Source organism: Pleurodeles waltl, chromosome 3_1 (assembly GCF_031143425.1).
Source record: "Pleurodeles waltl isolate 20211129_DDA chromosome 3_1, aPleWal1.hap1.20221129, whole genome shotgun sequence".
NCBI lineage: Eukaryota > Metazoa > Chordata > Amphibia > Caudata > Salamandridae > Pleurodeles > Pleurodeles waltl.
In genome coordinates this window covers 707,519,845-707,538,314 of record NC_090440.1, presented here as the reverse complement: position 1 = coordinate 707,538,314, position 18,470 = coordinate 707,519,845, and the positions used below count along the sequence as shown (strand labels likewise).

At 48.3% G+C, this 18,470-nt stretch overlaps 1 protein-coding gene across 3 annotated transcripts in view; it reads right to left on the bottom strand.

The window, feature by feature from the left end:
* MACF1 (microtubule actin crosslinking factor 1) overlaps positions 1 to 18,470 on the bottom strand; it is a 1,225,213-nt gene that overhangs the window by 604,825 nt on the left and 601,918 nt on the right. For all 3 annotated transcript variants that reach the window (XM_069223412.1, XM_069223414.1, XM_069223413.1), the window contains 2 exons: positions 2,472 to 2,638; positions 1,195 to 1,351 (listed from right to left, as the gene is read on the bottom strand). In XM_069223412.1, coding sequence (XP_069079513.1) covers positions 1,195 to 1,351; positions 2,472 to 2,638 — 324 coding nt within the window. The remainder of the gene's footprint in view (positions 1 to 1,194; positions 1,352 to 2,471; positions 2,639 to 18,470) is intronic.

Here is an 18,470-nt window from a genome sequence, read left to right as displayed (position 1 = left end):
ATAAGACCGGGACCAAGATTAAAAACAAAAGGAAAGTGTAAAATGAGGAATAATGCTCAACCACTTTCTGCATGGTGCTGGAGCTTAAGGAGATTATCGTCGGGCTCCTAGGACATGGTCAACATGTTTCGCGTACAGTGGTCTAACAAGATCCTATGACGCTTCTTCAGGACCAATACATAAATAAGACTTCTCCTGTCTATATTACCGAAAGTTTGCAAAAATGTCAAACAAATCATATAGTCACTTACATTGAAGTTCACTAATTGTCAGAAACCTCTAATGGTCGCCCATCCCTTGGTACATGGGGGGCCCCTTGGGAAGTAGCATGCCGAAAGCGGTCACTATTTGTGGATGACGGCAGTCTGCAGGGGAACCTACCCTGACGTGCTCTCCCGAAAAGAGATTATTCCTCATTTTACACTTTCCTTTTGTTTTTAATCTTGGTCCCGGTCTTATTCCATTGATTAATTAAATTGACTCGTTCCTATTAAGACTGGGAACCAATTTTAGCTTTCACTCTCCTGCCAGGATTAGCGCCTGACCGCAACACCAGGTCTTGTAGTGTCCGCTACCACGGCTGCTACCTAAAAGATCTCTGGCAAAGAGCCCCCTTACGGGGAGCCCGTCAGACATTGCAGCGCCGGTCTGACGAGGAGCTACCGATGATGAAGCATGACATCCTCTTGGATGTGTGAGGGCTCTTGCTCCTGAACTTTAATGTTCCCCTAGTGATTATATTTTTCCATTTGGAACAGTGTACACCTTTTTTGTATGTACAGTAAAACGTACACAGGCAGGCGAACACCAAGAATACTGAAGAAAAGCATACAGGCAAGCAAGCCCAGCAAGCAACAATATGAGCAGACAAGGGCATTCGGAAGGGCACAAGTTAACAGTCACAAAGGCAAGTGTATTCAAAGGTACACAGCCAATGTACATAAACAGCCAAGCACAGCTTGTAGACATGCATGTTCATACAAGGAAGTATACAGTCCAGCAAGTCTTCATGCACTCAGGCATACAGAGGCATGCAGGAAGCAGTAAAATAGAGGCACACACTGGTTCCAACACCTACAGAGAAAGCTGCATATATGAGTACTAGAGGCTCAGACACAGAGAGGCACACATTAACAAAGTGAATTGCACACATTGGCATTCCTACCAACACAATAGGCACACCAGGTTCCTCACCTTGGTTTGCCAAATTCTGTTCTCCAGCTCCTGGTTCCCCAAGGAGGTTTCCACTGTAGGTACGCTACATTCAGTCTCGGATAACCACTTTTTCATGCAGGTTACCAATCTGCGAAAGTCAGACAGGCTCTGCTGGCAGGACAGAGCCTCCTTTTCCCTGAGGAGATAGACCCATGGACAGTGACTAAACAGTCTGAACAGAGATTAAAAGGCTTGTACACATAATAAGAGGCTGGACCACAGTGAGAAATATTTACAGAGAGTGAGAGCTTAAGACACAAACAGAAACCAATTTAGATTGTAGGGAGGCAAATCAAACAAAGGAGCAGACTAAGGGGGGGGGGGGGGTCGGGCAATAGGAGGGCTGATAAATCTGAGGGCAGAGGGGTGGCTAGGGGGTGTTAAATCAAAGGGCAATGAGGGAAATCTGAGGGCAACAGGATGGAGGGGTGGAGGTTGATGGGGTTGGTAAAACCGAGGGCAGCAGGACAGGGGGTGGTTAAAGCCCCTCAAAACAGAGTGAGGGGTGGGAAATCTGAGGACAAGAGCAGACGTCCATCTGAGAGATGGGGTGGGTGTCTAACTGGAGGGCGACAGGGTGGGCAGTAGCAATCCAAGGAAAACAGGGTGCTCAGGCGAGCAGGAGGGGGTATGGGTTAAGAAATTGGAGGGTGACGGGTGGGGGGGGGGGGGGTTAAAATCAGAGTGTGATGGGGAGGAGATATGTTAAATGCGACCACAACAAGACTGAGGTGTGTCTTAAATGCAACTACGATGGAACAGGGGGTGTTAAATGTGACAAGAGGGTCGAGATTAAATGCAACCATGATGGGGTGGTGATATCTGACTGTGATGGGGTGGGGAGTTGTTATACCCAACCGCAATGGGGCAGAGGGTTGGTATCAGAATGCAATGGTGTGGTAAATCAGATACTATAAAGGGGAAAAACAGACAATGAGGGGGCAAATAAGGCAGATAAGAGAGCGAGAGGTGCAAAATCAGAGATGGGTCAGATCAAACCACAAGGGGGGAAATATTTTTTTTTAAATGAGAGTGGAATCAGACAGCAGAAAAGTCAAAGAGGGGAGAATGCAAATCAGCCATTTAGCATACATTGCCTTGCATAGTTAGGACCCAGTTCCAGAGTAAAACTGAAAACCATTGTGGGAGAAGGATGGAAAAGGAGGAGACACAGGGTAGGCGTTTTGGTGAGGGTATAGGACATGCCCAGAGATCCTATAAGTTTCATGCTTTTCTATATGATCTGTAAACTTTACCTGTTTTTAGCTGCCTCCTGTAATTGTGTGAAATCCTTCTTTAGACTTTGAACATGTTGCAGGTGTTGTGATGGGTCGATCTGAAAAGATGACATGCTGAGGTCTGTCACCACCTGCTCAAGGACATCCACATTCTCCTTCTGCTGCCTCAATGCTGTATTGAGTTCCTGACATAAGGAAAACATATGGGTGAGAAAAAGAGAATGGCCTTGTGATACCATGTGTGGGTTGGCATACCTATGATACAGTCAAAAGTCAAAGAAGTGCATGGAAGTTGCTGACTGTGCTTATGGTACATTCAAACCCAAGCAAAAGCACATAAACTGAGGGAGATAAATACAGTATAATTCAAACCTAAAAAACGTTTATGCATGCTGCAGGAAGTGCATATCTACCTGTTAAACATAAATGAAAACACATAGGCAGTGGTAGGTGGCAAAGGTGCACCTTGAACCAGCACAACTCCAATGAGCACTGGCAGGTGGTCAGGAAAGCGCGTGAGAGTAGTGGGGCGTTCCAGCAGGGAGGCTAACCATAAATGCAAGCTGTTGTGCTGCCCACAGTAGTCTTCAAACACAAGTCTATGAGCTGCCAAAGGTGTCTAGTGTTCCCTGTCTAATTCCAAAAGTGAAAAAAATTAGCTTTAAGACATGCCTATCAAACTACCCTATCCAACCACTAAACATGCATGTAAGCTGTGTACACACCGGTGGTGTGTAGTAGCAGAAGTTCATTGTTAGAAATACTGGGTCCTAAACATTATCTGTGAACATAATGTCCCAATGGAGAGAATAATTGAGAAACTACACCCAATGTGAATATATTTTCGTAAACAATATTTAAAAGGCAGTACTTATGTGAAATAATATTTCTGTGTTTGATATTCTGACAAACAACCATCAGCGGAGTGTAAGCCAAGTGCAAACTAGTGAACTGTGCCAAATATACATATAGATTTGTTCAAAATCAAGCTATCCAAATGAAAACAAGAACTTGTTGGCCTCTTATCAAACCTGCCAAGGCTATGGCTGATCTAACACAAAACCAGTTTTAGAGGTGTCCCAATTGCAGGTTAGAAGTACATACAAAAACGATCACCAGTGAAATGCAGCTGATAAGCCATAGGCTCCACTCTAGCCTCACCTTAATTCCTACCGATGAAGGTCTCTACAGCACCAACGTCTACCATATTCCTTTTCTCAAGCAACTGGAAGCGCTTCTACCTTTAGTAAGTGTAGGTGGCTGGCCTGGTGTGTGGTGGACACCTATGGTGTAGGCAACTAATTCCAGGTCCAGGAAACCCCTATTAGTTAGTATTACAATGTCTAGGGAGTCAGGGCTCTCTAGTGATAGCTGTGGTGAGCAGCCAAGACTTATCTAGGAGTGTGAAGCACTTGCAATACCACAGTAGTCACACAGTAACGTATAACACCTGAAAGGACCCACATAGTGTTGCAAAAATAAAGGTACTTTTATTACAGGAACGCTGAACTAGATTAGTATAGGCAATACCCCCTCCCCTTTCTGGAGGTAAGTACACACAAAATGCACACAGGTAAGTACTAGGAATTAGCATAAAAACATTAGAAGTGGCAAAAAAAGCAAGGGCCCATATGGGGGCCAAACCATATACTAAAAATTAGTGGAATGCAAGGAAGGGTCCCCCACCAGAGAATGTGGAGTAATTAGCCAAGGGCCGAGAGAGTATTAAATCCCAAGAGGCGAGTATCTAGAAGACCCCCAGCGATCAGGAGAGCAGAGGTAAGTTACTTGGTTGTCCCATAGGCTAACATAGGGACTTGAAACAATGCAAGAACAGGACCAGGCCAGTAGAACCCAACGGTGTATTCCAGATGAAGAGGACCTGTAAAAGAAGGGGATAGAGTCCAGTCCACGCAGGAGTGGACAGGTAGGGTAGGAGACAATTCCCACCCTTCTGTGGGTGAAGATCCGGATTGACAGTGGTGGATGAAGTCCAGCTGCGGAGTCCAGGAGCTGCAAAGGAGTCACTTAAGTCTCCTAGGAGCTGTCCCTCGCCGGTCGCCGGATTGCAGACGGGTCAGTGGTAAGGATGACCATCAACAAGCACAAGCAAATGCAACTAGAGCTGTTGGCGATTTGTAGAGCTGAAGAGGACCAGCAAGGTTCTGGGGACTCGACCCTTGGAGGGAAGTCCGGGACGACCCTAAGAAGACAGGAATGCCAGCAGAAGCAGTTGGAACCCCCACGAGCAACCCACTGGCAGCAGACACAAAGTCGCAGTGAGGCCCACGCAGCACACCCGAAAAGGCGTCCCACGTCGCTGCAGCAGCAGAGAGAAGACTGTCCTTGCAGAGGTAGAGTGCTGGGGGCCGGGGCTACTTAGAGCCTGAAGATCCCTCAGAGCAGTAGTCTACATGCCTTGGTTGCTGCAACAGTTGTGGTGCACAGGGATTCTGTCCTGCAGGGAGAGGTAAGGACTCACCATCTCCCAAGTTGGACAGAAGGCAAAGAGGACCCAGGGGACCCCTCAGAACCACATGCATGGAGAATCTTCACAGGTCCAGAGGACAGCAGATCTCAGCAGCTAGACATCATTGCCTTAGGTGCCTGCAGATGCAGGGGAGTGACTCTTTCACTCCTGAGAGATTCCTTCTTGCTTCTTTGGTGCACCTGAATTCTGTGTCAAGACTGGAGGCTCCACTTATGCTTTCTCTTTCTTTTACTGTTCCAAACAGCAGCCAATAAAACAACAGTAAAACAAAAACATCAATACCCATGATGCTCCATAATATTGTCACATGGCCCATAAAAGCCATGACCCTAAAAGGCACATCCCTCTTTCTTTCCTGCTCCACAGACAGATAAGTACAGCACTGTTACTCTTCTCTTTTGTTCTAGTATTGAATTGTGTATACTTTGCACCAACGTAGCTTTGATTGTTTCCCTGTACAGCGCTTGTTGAGTGCTGAATTTCAACTTTGGACACCTGGCCGCCTTATTTTCTGGTGGAGCGGGAGTGGACTACGCAACCTCCGTGTAGTCCTATTGCTATTACTCGCGTCGCATGTACGAGCCAGCTTTTTTTACCTACATTTCTTGGAGAAGCCGGCTCGTTTCACATTGATGCAACAGAGAACTAGTGCCCTCTTATTTTGGCCCACTGTGCTCCTTTGATGCCCTACTGCTTGCACAGGGTTGTATAAATTGAATAGGCACTGCCTAGAGGGCATATTCTGGGCTGCTCCCTCCACATTCAATGGGCATTTAAAAAAATAACCTGGCAGGGGTCCTTGCACTCCCCCTTTGATCTTTCCTGCACCACCATCTCTGTGAATATCAAAAAAATTTAAAGAAACATGAGAATGGCTCAATGGCATGGGGATGAGTCAGGATACTATCCTGAAGATAATTCTGACCAGCTTGAAATTAATCCGGTCATGGCCCTTGAGTGTAGGGTTCAACAATCAATCAATGAGGCCCTTGTGAGGGCACTGGGACCATTTTCCGGTCAGTTGCTTGGTTACACTCGTACTCAAGGTTGGATGCCAGAGAACCTGGCGTCTGGGGAAAGTACTAAGTCTAAGGACAAAGGGAAAAATACTGAGTCTACGTCCCCAGATGCCCAGGCTGACGCCTTTGATAGACTTCGGTGCGAAAGAGCCAGCGAACATCATTATAGTTGTAAAAAAGATGCAGTTTTTTCACCATCCTCTTCTGATACAGACTCATCCTCCAATTCAGATGACCCGGATATTCCCAGTCCCAGCAAAAGGCCTAAGAAACATGTCTCGCCTCCTAAAGTTCTTGAGTTTGACCCCACTGAGATTATTCACCAAGGGCGTCCAACTAGGTCCCCCCTCCGGAAGTAGCTAAGTATGTACAATCTCACATACGCAATAGTTAGGAGATTTGAGCCCGCTTTCGGGCGGAATGCCCCAGGCCAGATTTAGAGGGTAAAGTTGCTGACACCCCAGAAGTGGATCCCACTATGGTGATGTTCATTAAGAAATTCTCTAAAGACCTGAAGAAGGGCTTAGACAGGGCATGGCGTAACTGCCAGGACAAGCTTTTGGACATGTCAGGCCCCCAACCAAGATTTTAGAATTGGCTTTCCAATCCAATGAGTCTGAAGCAGCGGTGGACACTGATATATTGATTGGCTGGGCACAGAGAGCCATCTGCCAACTAGGCAATACTAACTGTGCTATTTCTTCGGAACGCAGACGGACCTTCCTGATGCTTATTGATCCCAAACTAAATGATTAACCAACTTTGGAAGCTGGTCCTGCGGCGGATGGGATGCTTTTTAGAGCACTGTTCGTCAAAGAATGATCTAAATTCTGCTCTACCTACTCCTTCCTCGACAAGGCACAGATGTCCCTTAAAAAGGTTTTCAAACATGACCTTTTTCTCAGGGCCGGTCGTTATGGAGGGCGTATGCCCGGCCGAGGATCATATGCAAGCCCTCAAGCCTACTACCCCAGAGGTAGAGGAGGCTAGTACGGAGAATCAGTGGATACCACCTTTTACCCCACTCGCTCCCGTGGAGGGCGCTCCAGATTCTGCAGAGGTCCCAGACGGGGACAACAAGGAGCGATCCAAGATGCTGGATATTCCGATAAGAGTCAAACCTTCTTCTCAGGTGATGTTGGGTGGCAGAGTGGGTTAATTCCTACTCAATTGGAAACTGATTTCGGGGGACCCTTGGGTTCTTCAGACGGTGACATGCTTCAGGCAGGAGTTTTTCAGTACCCCGAAACTAGCATGGGCTCCTGCCCCAATGTATTTTTCCCTATCAGATCAGTCTATTATAGATCTAGAGGTTCAGTCCCTTCTCCACAAAGGAGCAGTGGGTTTTTCCTTCATCAGTCCTATTTTCTTGGTAGACAAAAAGGGCGGGGGTCGTCTAGTGTTAAACCTCAAAGAGTTCAATCACTGGATATCATACAGACACTTCAAAATGAAATGAATACACATGCTGAGGGACATTTTGTTAGAGGGCGATTGGATGGTCCGTCTGGATCTAAAAGACGCCTACCTCTCAGTTCCCATTTTAACTCCTCACAGGAGATACCTCCAATTTCTGTGGAGAGGCCAGTGTCTAGAGTTCAAGGCTCTCCCTTTCGGCCTATCGTCAGCTCAGGTCAGTTTCACCTTCACCAGTGCCTTGCAGCACAATGGTCCCAAGCAGAAGATCATATGGAGAATATGATGTTGGTGAATGCCGGTAATCAGTGCTCTGTGCAATGGTGGAACTTCAACAATCTGTTTTAGGGATGGCCTTTTCAAGACCCTATACCTTAGGTGACCATTAACACAGAAGCATCACATGTAGAATGTGGAGCATACCTCAATCATACAACAGTACAGGCGTGTGGACACCAGCAGGGACACCACATCAACAACCTAAAGCTCTTAGCAGTTCAACTCGCCCCCAAAGCATTCCCCCCACAGATCCAGGACAAGGTAGGCTTGATCCAAGCAAACAACACTGCTGTCATGAACTTCCTACAGAAGCAACACGGAGCCCACTCACTCTGCCTCACCCCATTATCTGAGACAAATTTGTTTTAGGCCCTTCGCCACTGCATTCACCTAATAACAGAGGGGCCAAGAAGACTTACTCACGAATGAGAATTAAATCCTGTAGCTTTCCACAGTTACTTCCATCACTGGGTGACTCCTCTGATAGACCTGTTTGCTGCTCTTGAAAAGGAAAAATGTCCAAGCTTTGCATCCAGGCACAGACAGTCCATGGGCAGAAAACAATCTAATATGTGGCTGGTGTCCATGCACAATGATAGCCTAAGTCATCACCATCCAGCTTGCGATTCATACGATTTCTTTGAAGGAAAACTTGCAAATGTCCGAGCCCGACATTAGATGGCAGGAGTATGCAGATCATGTGAATCAACAGCACTACAAGCTAGGAATAGATGCTTACATGGTAACATTTTCCATTTCAATAAGTAATTAATGGGCATGATGTTTTTGGAGAAAAAACACCTCACAAAGACCAGAATAAAGATGCCATAAGTTTGAAAAATTAACACTTGTATTACAGTCTATATACAAGATGACTACTTATAGAAATAATTCAACAATAAGTAGAGCTGAAGGCAAATGGCACAGACAGTGAAGTAATGTAAAAGAGCAACAAAGTGGGCTGCTATCTGAATCAGAGCTAGTTATTAGAATCCAATGAAACAAACATAAAGACTCCTTTGGCATTCCCAAAAAATATTCAGCACTGCCAGTAGCTGCTGGCATTTCAACTTTTAGTGGAAAAAGCCTGTGAGTTTCTCCATGACAAGGCGTGGCTCACTACTATAAGTCTGATATGCTCATAAGATACCTTCCAATTCGATGTCAGTGGCGATGTAATGAACAAGTTACATACCTTCACTAACGCTCTTTCTGGCAGAGATTGTCTAACCACAGATTCCTCACCTTTTGAAAATCCTCCAAGCGTCAGACTGGATCCAGTAACATTTCCAGCAGCACCTCTGTGTGCTTTTAGGTGGCGCAATGCAGCTCCGTACTAATGCGGAAATGACAAAGGAGCCTATACAGCCACTACTAATGCTACGTACGTCAGCTGTTTTCGAAGCTTGCCATGCCCCCAGATACAGACCATCAAATGCATATTAGTTGTGGCAAGTGTGTATATTCCTAGACTTGGGATCTTATCAATGGATAGAGTCCAATTCACAGAACGTGGAGGATGGGAGTGTTGGTGAGGAATCTGTGGTTAGACGGGTCCGTACCAGAAGAACAAGTTACTCACCTATTGTAACACTTTATCTGGTAGAGAGTATATTCAGGTGCAGATTCCTTACCTTTGAATTTCTCCAGGTGTCAGACTAGTGTCACCCAGGTGCGCGGATGCCACTTACTTTTCTCACGACTTTCAAAGTCAGGAGTGCAGAGCCATGAAATGAACTGACCACTGTGTGTCCAAACTAGGGCCCTGAGCGGGACCATCCTAACCCTAGTAAATGAGTCAGCAGAGCAGGGAAGCATGAGTGGGTGTGAAGAATCTACAGCTACAGTCTCTACTAGATAATGTGTTACCAAAGGTAAGTAACTAGTTCATCTGATAGAGATTTCTAGCTACAGATTCCTTACCTTTGAATAGATACCCAAGACACACCTTCCTGGCAGTGGGCTGCAGAAAAATTTTCCTACACTAAAAAGTCATGCAGGACCGAACAGGCGAAATACCATTCTTTGCGGACTTAACTGTCTAGCCAGTAATGTTTTGCAAATGTGTGCAGTGCAGTGATGCCCACGTTGTTGCCTGACAAATGTCTAGGAATGGAGCACCGCGAGACAACACCATTGTCACAGCTTTACTGCTGCTTTTGGCCAGTACGTAGCGTAGCAGATTTTTATACAGAAAACGACCCAGTGTGAAATGGTTAGTTTCTGTACTGTCTGACCTTTCTTTGCACCCACATATCCCACAAAGAGTTGGTCGTCCACGTGGAACTCTTTGGTGCAATCGAGGTAGAATGAGAACGCTCTTTTTGGGTCCAGCCGGTGGAGATGCTCCTCTTCCTTAGAGGGATGTGGGGAAGCAAAGAAGGTGGGCAGTGAGCCAGCCTGTTCCAAATGAAATTGGGTCACCACCTTTGGGAGGAAAGAGGCATGGATGCTAAGCACCACTTTATCAGGAAACACTGAGATATGAAGACTTGGATGACAAAACCTGGAACTCACTCACACTCCGGACAGATGTTATGGCCATGAGAAAGGCTGTTTTGATGGTGAGCAGCCTGAGGGGGCCTTTTATGAAGTCGCTCAAATGGAGCACACGTCAGAAATGTAAGAACCAGGTTCAGGTCCCACTGAGGAATAATGAAGGGTGAAGGTGGAAACCTGTACAAGCCCTTGAAGAAACCTATTTACAATAGGAGACTTAAATAAAGAGGGTTGGTCAGGCGGCCACAGAGAAGGGGACAGAGCAGACAGATAGTCCTTAAGAGCTGGGCAAGGTACAGAATGAAAAGAAGAACATCAGAGAGTGAAGTAGAAAGAGGATCTATAGAGTTCTCTATACAATATTTTAAATCTTTTTGCCAAAAGCAGGCGTAAACAGTTTTTGCAGAGGTAAGCCTGGCTGCCAGAATAACATTACAGACTTCGGGAAGAAGGCTGAAGGCTGTCAAGTGTCGCCACTTAATCTCCACGCATAAAGGCGTAAGTTAACCAGTTCACCTGGAGAACCCTCCTCTGCTGCTGCGACAGAAGATCCTCCCAAAGAGGCAGCTGATCGGAGGATCAATGCTCCTTTTCAGAAGCTTGGGATACCATACTCTCCTTGCCCAGTCCAGAGCCACAATGATCACTTGGGCCCAGTCGTTCATGATCTTCTTGAGAACTCTGGGCAGTAGTGGTATGGGCGGAAAGACTTTCAGGAGGCCTGAGCTCCATTCATGTCAAAAACATCGCAGAGCGATCGTTGCCTTGGAATCTCCAACACGCAATGCTGCTGACATTGTGCATTCTCTTTGGAGGTGAACAGATCTAACCAAGGCTCTCCCCACTGCTAAAAGAGTCCTTGCACCACCTCCGAATAGAGACAACACTTGTGATACGCTAGGCACTGATGGCTGAGTTTGTCTGCCCTGGAATTCAGAGAACCTGCCAGGTGTTGAACCACCAGGGTTATGCCCTGCTGTTCCAGCCATGTCCGGTGAACCAGGGCCTCTTGACAAAGGGTCCTCGAACCACCACACCCTGCTTGTTAGCAGTACTACAAGGTGGTGGTGTTGTACGTGAACCACTGTACTAACTTCCCCTTGACAGAGGGACTAAATGCTTTCAATGCTAGCCAGTTCCCCAAGCGCTCAAACAGGTTGATGTGGAGCCTGATTCCGACTAAGACCGTAGTCCTCTGATCACCACATCTCCCAGATGGCCGCACCACCCCAGAAGTGATGCATCTGCCACTACTGTGAGGTCTGGCTGGGGAAGTGAGAGGAGTCTGCCTTTGACCCAATCATGGTTCGTAATCCACAACAGCCGGTTTTTTGGAGTTCCCTCCAAGATCTGGACCATGTTGGAGAGATTTCCCTGATGATGCGCCCACTGTAACTTCAGGTCCCACTGCAGAGCCCAAATATGCCATCTGCCATGAATTTACCAGCAGGATGGAAGAGGCCACGAGGCCCAGCAGCCTCAGAGTCAGTCTCACGAAACCCAGGAGAGAGGCCGAAACATCAATATCATAACCTAAATATCTGGACTCCCTGCCTGGGAGGATAAGTCTGAAACTGCACTGTGTCCAGAACAGCTCAGATGAAAGGGAGCGTCTGAGGGGGAGTCAGGTATGACTTTGGCACATTATAGTGAACCCCAGAGAACGCAGGGGGTTTGCTGTAGTCTGGAGATGACAGTCTGGGGGGAGCCTGCCTTCATTTAGTCATTGAGGTAGGGGAAGACTGAAAAGCCTAACCTGTGCAGAGGAGTTGCGACCACTGCCATCACCTTGGTGAACACCGAGGGGCACTGATAAGGCCAAAGGGGAACACGGTGAACTGCAAGTGCTTATGGCCTACCTTGAACTGCAGGTAGCGCTTGTGGGCAGGCAAGATGGGAATGTGCAAATATGCATCTTGCAAGTCCATCGCTACCAACCAGTCTCCTTGGTCTAGGGCAGACAAGACCTGGGCCAAAGTGAGCATTTTGAACTTCTCCTTCTTGAGGAAGAGATTGATGGTCCACAGATCTAGAATAGAGCAAAGGCCCTTGTTTTTTCTGGGTATCAGAAAGCAGCGGGAATAACAACCACTGCCCTCTTCTGATAACAGAACCCTTGCTATGGCTCGCTTGGCCAAGAGAGACACAACTTCCTCTTGGAGGAAAATTATGCAATCCTCCACCAGCCGTTCATATGTCAGTGGTATTGGAGGCGGAAAGGATTGGAAAGGCAGGGTATAGCCCTTCTGAATGATCTGCAGAATCCATGCACCTGATGTACCAGACTGGCAGCGGAGGAGATGATGAATTCTCCCTCCCACCTGGACAAGCGTGGTTCTGCATAATCAAACTAGGAGGACATGGAGGGTGCAGCTGACAGAGGTTGGGTGGTGGACTACTTCTAGATTCCAGGCCCCTAGGTCTGGAGCCCCCACCCCAATGTCCTTGCATGGCTTGGGGAGCTTATGCAGGATGGTGGCTGGCAAACGGATATTGTGGTGGTATGCCCCTTCCATAGCCATAAAGGGGGCTAAAGGCAGACAGAGGTTGGGGGGCTGCCGAATGTCCCAGGGACTTGGCCGTAGCCTGAGAGTCCTTAAGCGCTCCAGCGCCGAGTCTGCTGTCTCGCCAAACAATTGAGTCCCGTCGAAGGGCATGTCCGTAAGGTTTACCTAGACATCCCTACCGAAAAGCCAGATGTTCTCTTCCAGGCATGGAGCCATAAGGCCACAGTCAGTGAACCGATTTGCTCAGCCAGCTAGTCATATTCAGGCCACACCTAATGGTGAACTTTGCTGCGTCCCTCCAGTCTTTCACCGCTTGGGAGAGAACGGGCCTGCCCTCCTCTGGCACCTGTGGCAGCACTTGCACAACTGTATCCCATAAGGTATGCAAGAAATAGCCCAATAAGCATGAGTTGTTCACCGACCTCAATGTAGGGTTGGTGGAAGAAAACATCTTCTTCCCAAGTTGGTCCAGCCTCCTGGATTCCTTGTCCAGGAGAGAGGATGAGAACATGTATCGGATGTTGAGGATTGGACTGTAGGAAGCTGGCCTGGTGTGTGGTGAGTACCTATGGTGTTATCACCTTATACCCGGTCCAGGTATCCCCTAGTAGTGAAGTGTAGGCAGTGTCTAGGAAATCAGGGCTCTTTAGAGGTAGCTGTGGATAGGCAGGCAAGACTAATCTAGGAGACATGCAAAACCTATGCAATACCACTATGGTGACACAGCACTATCACACAGGAAAGAATCACACAGTGTTACAAAAATAAAGGTACTTTATTATGGTAACACAAATAATAGAATACTGAATAGACAGTCCCTCCACTGGAGGTAAGTAAACACACTATTACATACACATTATCAATCAGTAAAGAACATAGAAAGCAGTATGCATTGGCAAAAGCAATCAAAAAGTGTATGCCCAAGGGGTGGGCCAAACCATCTACTAAGAAAGTGAAATGCGAGAATCAGTGCACCAACCATGGATGTGGAATCGTTACAGAGGAGCTGGAAGAACTAGGAAACCCAAGAAATGAGTACCAGAGGGACCCCCAGGGACCAGGAGAGCAGAGGTAAGTACCTGTTTTTTCCCCAACAGGAGGACTTTGAAAAAGGATAATGCAAGACCCAACCAAGACTGGAAGAACTCAAAGGTGGATCATGACAGAAGAGGACCTGCAAAGGATAGGGACAAAGTCCAGTTCGTGTTGAAGTGTCCCGTTTTGGCAGGAGCCACTACCCACCTTTCTGTGGATGCAGGACCAGACAGACGGTGGACGAAGAAGGTCAGCAGTACAACAAAGGAGATGAGAAGTCCCAGAAGTGATGCAAGTGATGTCCCATGTTGGCGGTCGAGATGCAGTCGGTTATTGGTGTTGGAAAACCACAATCTCTGGCAAATGCAAGAGACAGAGAAGAAGGTTTACAATGCTGAAGAGGACCAGCAAGGTCCTGGGGACTTGATCCAAGGAGAGGTGTCCGGGGTGACCCTCAGCAGGTGGGAGAGTCACAAGAAGAGGCGGCAGCCCCCACAGGCAACCCACTGGCAGCAGGCACAGGAATAGCAGTGAGGCCCACTCAGAACACCTGAAGAGGAGTCCCACGTCGCTGGAGCAGCAGGCAGGAGACTGTGCTTTCCAGGAAGAAGTGCTGTGGGCCGGGGTTACACAGAGCCTGACGATCCCTTGAAGAAGGAACAAACAAGCTTTGGTAGCGGCAAGAGTCGTGGTGCACAGGGCTACTGCCCTGCAAGGAGAGGCAAGGGCTTACCGTCTCCCAAGTTGGACAGCTTGTAGAGAGGACAAAGGGGACCACTCCAGACAACCACCTGTGATGCAGGATCCACAAAGCTCCAGAGGAGAGAAGATCCATGCAGCCGGTCATCGTTGCAGTTGGTGCCTGCAGATGCAGGGGAGTGACTCCTTCAATCCAAGGGAGATTTCTTCTTACTTCTTGTGCAGGCTGAAGACTTGCTGCCCTCAGAGGATGCACAGCTGCGGAAATTTTGCAGTTGCTGGAAGGAGCCGGAGAAACAATGTTGCAGAGCGGAGTTGTCACTGAAGTGGCAGATTGTCCGTTCCTGGAGTGTCCAGTTCCAGTCCCAGAGACCAGAAGATGAAGTAAACGATGTGGCAAAGTCCTGCTGAAATCTTGCACGTCAAATCTGAGGACCCATCCAAGAGGAAGACCCTAAACAGCCCAGGGGGGGAGTATTGGTCACCTAACAGGGTGACCACCTATCAGGAGTGGGCTGTGACATCACCTACCAGACCTGGCCAATCAGATGCTCCCAGGGGCCTCTGCCCACCTTGGATTGAAGATGGCAGAATCAAGTGGACACCAGGAGGAGCTCTGGGAACCACTCCTGGTGTGGTGATGGACAGGGGAGTGGTCACTCACCTTTCCTTTGTCCAGTTTCACGCCAGAACAGGGACCGGGGGTTCCTGAACCGGTGCAAACCGGTTTATGCAAGGAGAGCACCAAATGTGCCCTTCAAAGCATACCGGTGGCTTGGGGAGGCTACCCCTCCCAAGCCATGTAACACCTATTTCCAAGGGAGAGGTTGTTACCTCCCTCTCCCACAGGAAATCCTTTATTTTGCATTCCTTTGCATGAGCTGGTCAAGCAGCAGGAGGGCCGAAACCTGTCTGAGGCATGGCAGCAGCACGGGCTGCCCGGAAAATCCGAGAAGACTGGCTGGAGCAATGTTGGGGATCCTCTAAGGAGCCCCCAGAGTGCATGGAATCATACAACCAATACTGGCAACAGTATTGGGGTATGATTCCGACATGTTTGATACCAAACATGCCCAGTTTCGAAGTCACCATTATGTAGCTAGACACAGGTGTCCTGTATATGGATAATATGGCTTCCCCGCATTTACGAAGTCCAGTGTAACGGAGTTGGAGTTCGTTGGGCCACCTCTACTCATGCAGGGGTGCCCTCACACACAGGGACCTGTACCCTGCCCTCTGGGCTAGAAGGGCCTACCATAAAGGTGACTTGCAGTGACCTGTAGTGAAAGGGTGCATGCACCTTTTCACGCAGGCTGCAATGGCAGGCCTGCAGATACATTTTGCATAGGCTCCCATGGGTGGCATAATAGATGCTGCAGCCCATGGGGAACCCCTGGTGCCCCAATGCCCTGGGTACCAAAGTACCATGTACTAGGGACTTATATGGGGACACCAGTATGCCAATTGTGGGGTGTGCAAAGTACTAGGCAACCAAATTTAGAGGAAGAAAGCACAATCACTGGGGTCCTGGTTAGCAGGCTCTCAGTGAAAACAGCCAAACCATACTGACAGCAGGCACAAAGTGGGGATAACCATGCCAAAAAGAGGATACCTTCTTACATGGACTACCAAGCTCTCAGGGGTGGGGTGCTGGCTGAGAAAACTGAGGGGTCACCCAGTGCAGGGTGATGGCGGTGGGCAATTGTTCTATTTACAGGAGCTCCTGTGCTGAGTTTTAACCAGGTTCTCAGCAGGATGATGACAGGTGCTTACAGTTTTTCATGAGGGACGTCTGACTGCAAAGATGACATCAACTACCTCTTTAGGAATGTCAAAGGTGTTCAGCTGTTGCCACCCAATCTCCAGGTATGGAGATTCCGAAGACCCGGGTGCAGTACTCTGCCCCATTGCTGCAATAGCACAGGTCCTCCCGGATGGACAGCCTGATTGGAGAAAAGATGCTCAAGCCCAGGAGCTCTGCATAATGTACTATCTTTGCCCAATCTGAGGCCCAATCCAGGGTCACTGGGATGACTTGGGCCCAGTCGCTCTTGATCTTCTTCAGAACTCGGGGCATGAGGTATCACTCAGAAGGCATGCAAGAGTCCTGAGTTTTACCATGGGAGAAACAGATCTCTGAGAGAGAGACACTTTGGAAACGCCAACATGCAGAACTACTGATATTGCGTGTTCTTGGCGGTGGTGAACAGATCAAACCAACGCTCTCCCCATTTGTGGAAGAGACCTTGCGCCACCTCCAGGTGCCACTGTCATTTGTTATCCGCTAAGGGTCAACAGATGTGTTCATCTTCAAGGAACCTGCCAAGTTCTTTGCCCCCAGGAAAATGCCTTGATGGTCCCGCCGCTTACAGATGCTCAAGGTCGATTGGAACACGGTCGGGGACCCTTCCTGTCCTGTTTGTTGGAATACGACATGGCAGCGGTATTGATTGTAAGCATCTGTGCCAGCCTCCCCTTCATGGATGGAATCAGGGCTATCAATGCTAAACAGATTACCCTAAGCTCCAGAAGGCTGAGGTGGAGCGGGGCCTCCCCCAGAGACTAGAGCCTCTGATCTCCCAGGTGGCCACCTCAACCCAGGAGTGACGCATTGGTCACCACTGTCAGCTCTGGGTGTGGAAGGAAAAAGGGTCTGCCACTGGCCCAACTGCGGTCTTGTGACCATTACTGCAGATCTTTTGAAGTTTTCTCTGAAACTATACTAGGTTAGAAAGGCCCCCTTTATGTTGGGCTCTCTGAGATTTCAGAACCTGCATATACCATCTGGTGTGCTTGATCAGGACGACGCAGGAGGCCGTCAAACCCAGCAGCCTCAGTGCCAACTTCACTGAAATCAATGACACAGGCTGAAAGACAGGCATCATACCCTGAACGTCTTCAACTCTCCTTTCTGGTGCAAAGGCACAAAACCAAACCATGCCCAGAATGGCCCCAATATACAGGAGCGTCAGAGAAGGAGTCAGGTGTTACTGGGGGGTTGTATAGTCTAGAGGTGATTGACAACTGTCTGGGGAAGTACACCTTCCACAGCCAGTCACCAAGGGAGAGGAACACTGGAACCTCTGGCCTCCAAAGGTGTGGTGCTACCACCAACAGCACATTTGTGAACATTGAGGAGCACTGGTGAGGCCAAAGGGTTGCAGTAGGTTGACTGGCATGTTGACCTTGAACGTGGGGTGGGGTCAGTAGGTGCCATGGCCTCTGCCACAAAATTACTGGGCAATTTGCTGAGGCTGAAGTGGCAGCGGGTATAGGGTGCCTCCTGAAACAGCAAAAGGTAAGGTAGGGCTGATACAGCTGGCAAGTTGTGGCAGATAAGTCAATGGACAGTGATGTGGCCCTGTGCTCTTTGAACCTCTCCAGGGCGGGCGGAATCTGCTTTGTACCCAAAAAAGGAGAGACCTGTCAAAAGGCACGCCCAAAAAAGAACAACTGGACATCGGTGGAAAACCTGTCAACCTAAAATAAGCGTAGCCATGAATGGCAACATGGGTGCCAATGGCTCACCCAATGGAATAAGTGGAGCCTAGGCCACAATGTATTGTGAATTTGGCCGTGTCATGACTGTGCTGTACAACTTGGGTAAGGACTTGTTGAAGGTGTCCAGGACACCTGTAAGGACTTAAGCCAAAGAACCCTAAACAGTGTAGGAATAGCGGCCCAGCAGGCAACTGGCATTGACTGACCTGACAGCCAGACTGCTGGAAGAAAATACACTCTTCCCAAAGGTCTCTACTCTTTTGGACTTCCTTATCAGAGGGAGTAGTTGATTTGGGTTTGCCTGGCTAGTAGATTATTTGTACCACTTAGCTCTAAGGAGAGTGAGCTGAGGCACAAAAGCATGGTCACCTGAGGCAAGTCAGAGGTGTCTTGCAACTTGGCAATTTACTGGAATGCCAGAGCAAGGTTAGGCTTGGGGCTGATAGGAAATTACAATAAGTGACTCATTAAAAGGTAGTGGTGCTTTGCTCCGCCTAGAGAACTTCTCTAAAGGCAATGATTTGGACTTCTAAGGTTGGGAGCTGGACGTTGAGAACTCTGGTTGCTTTCT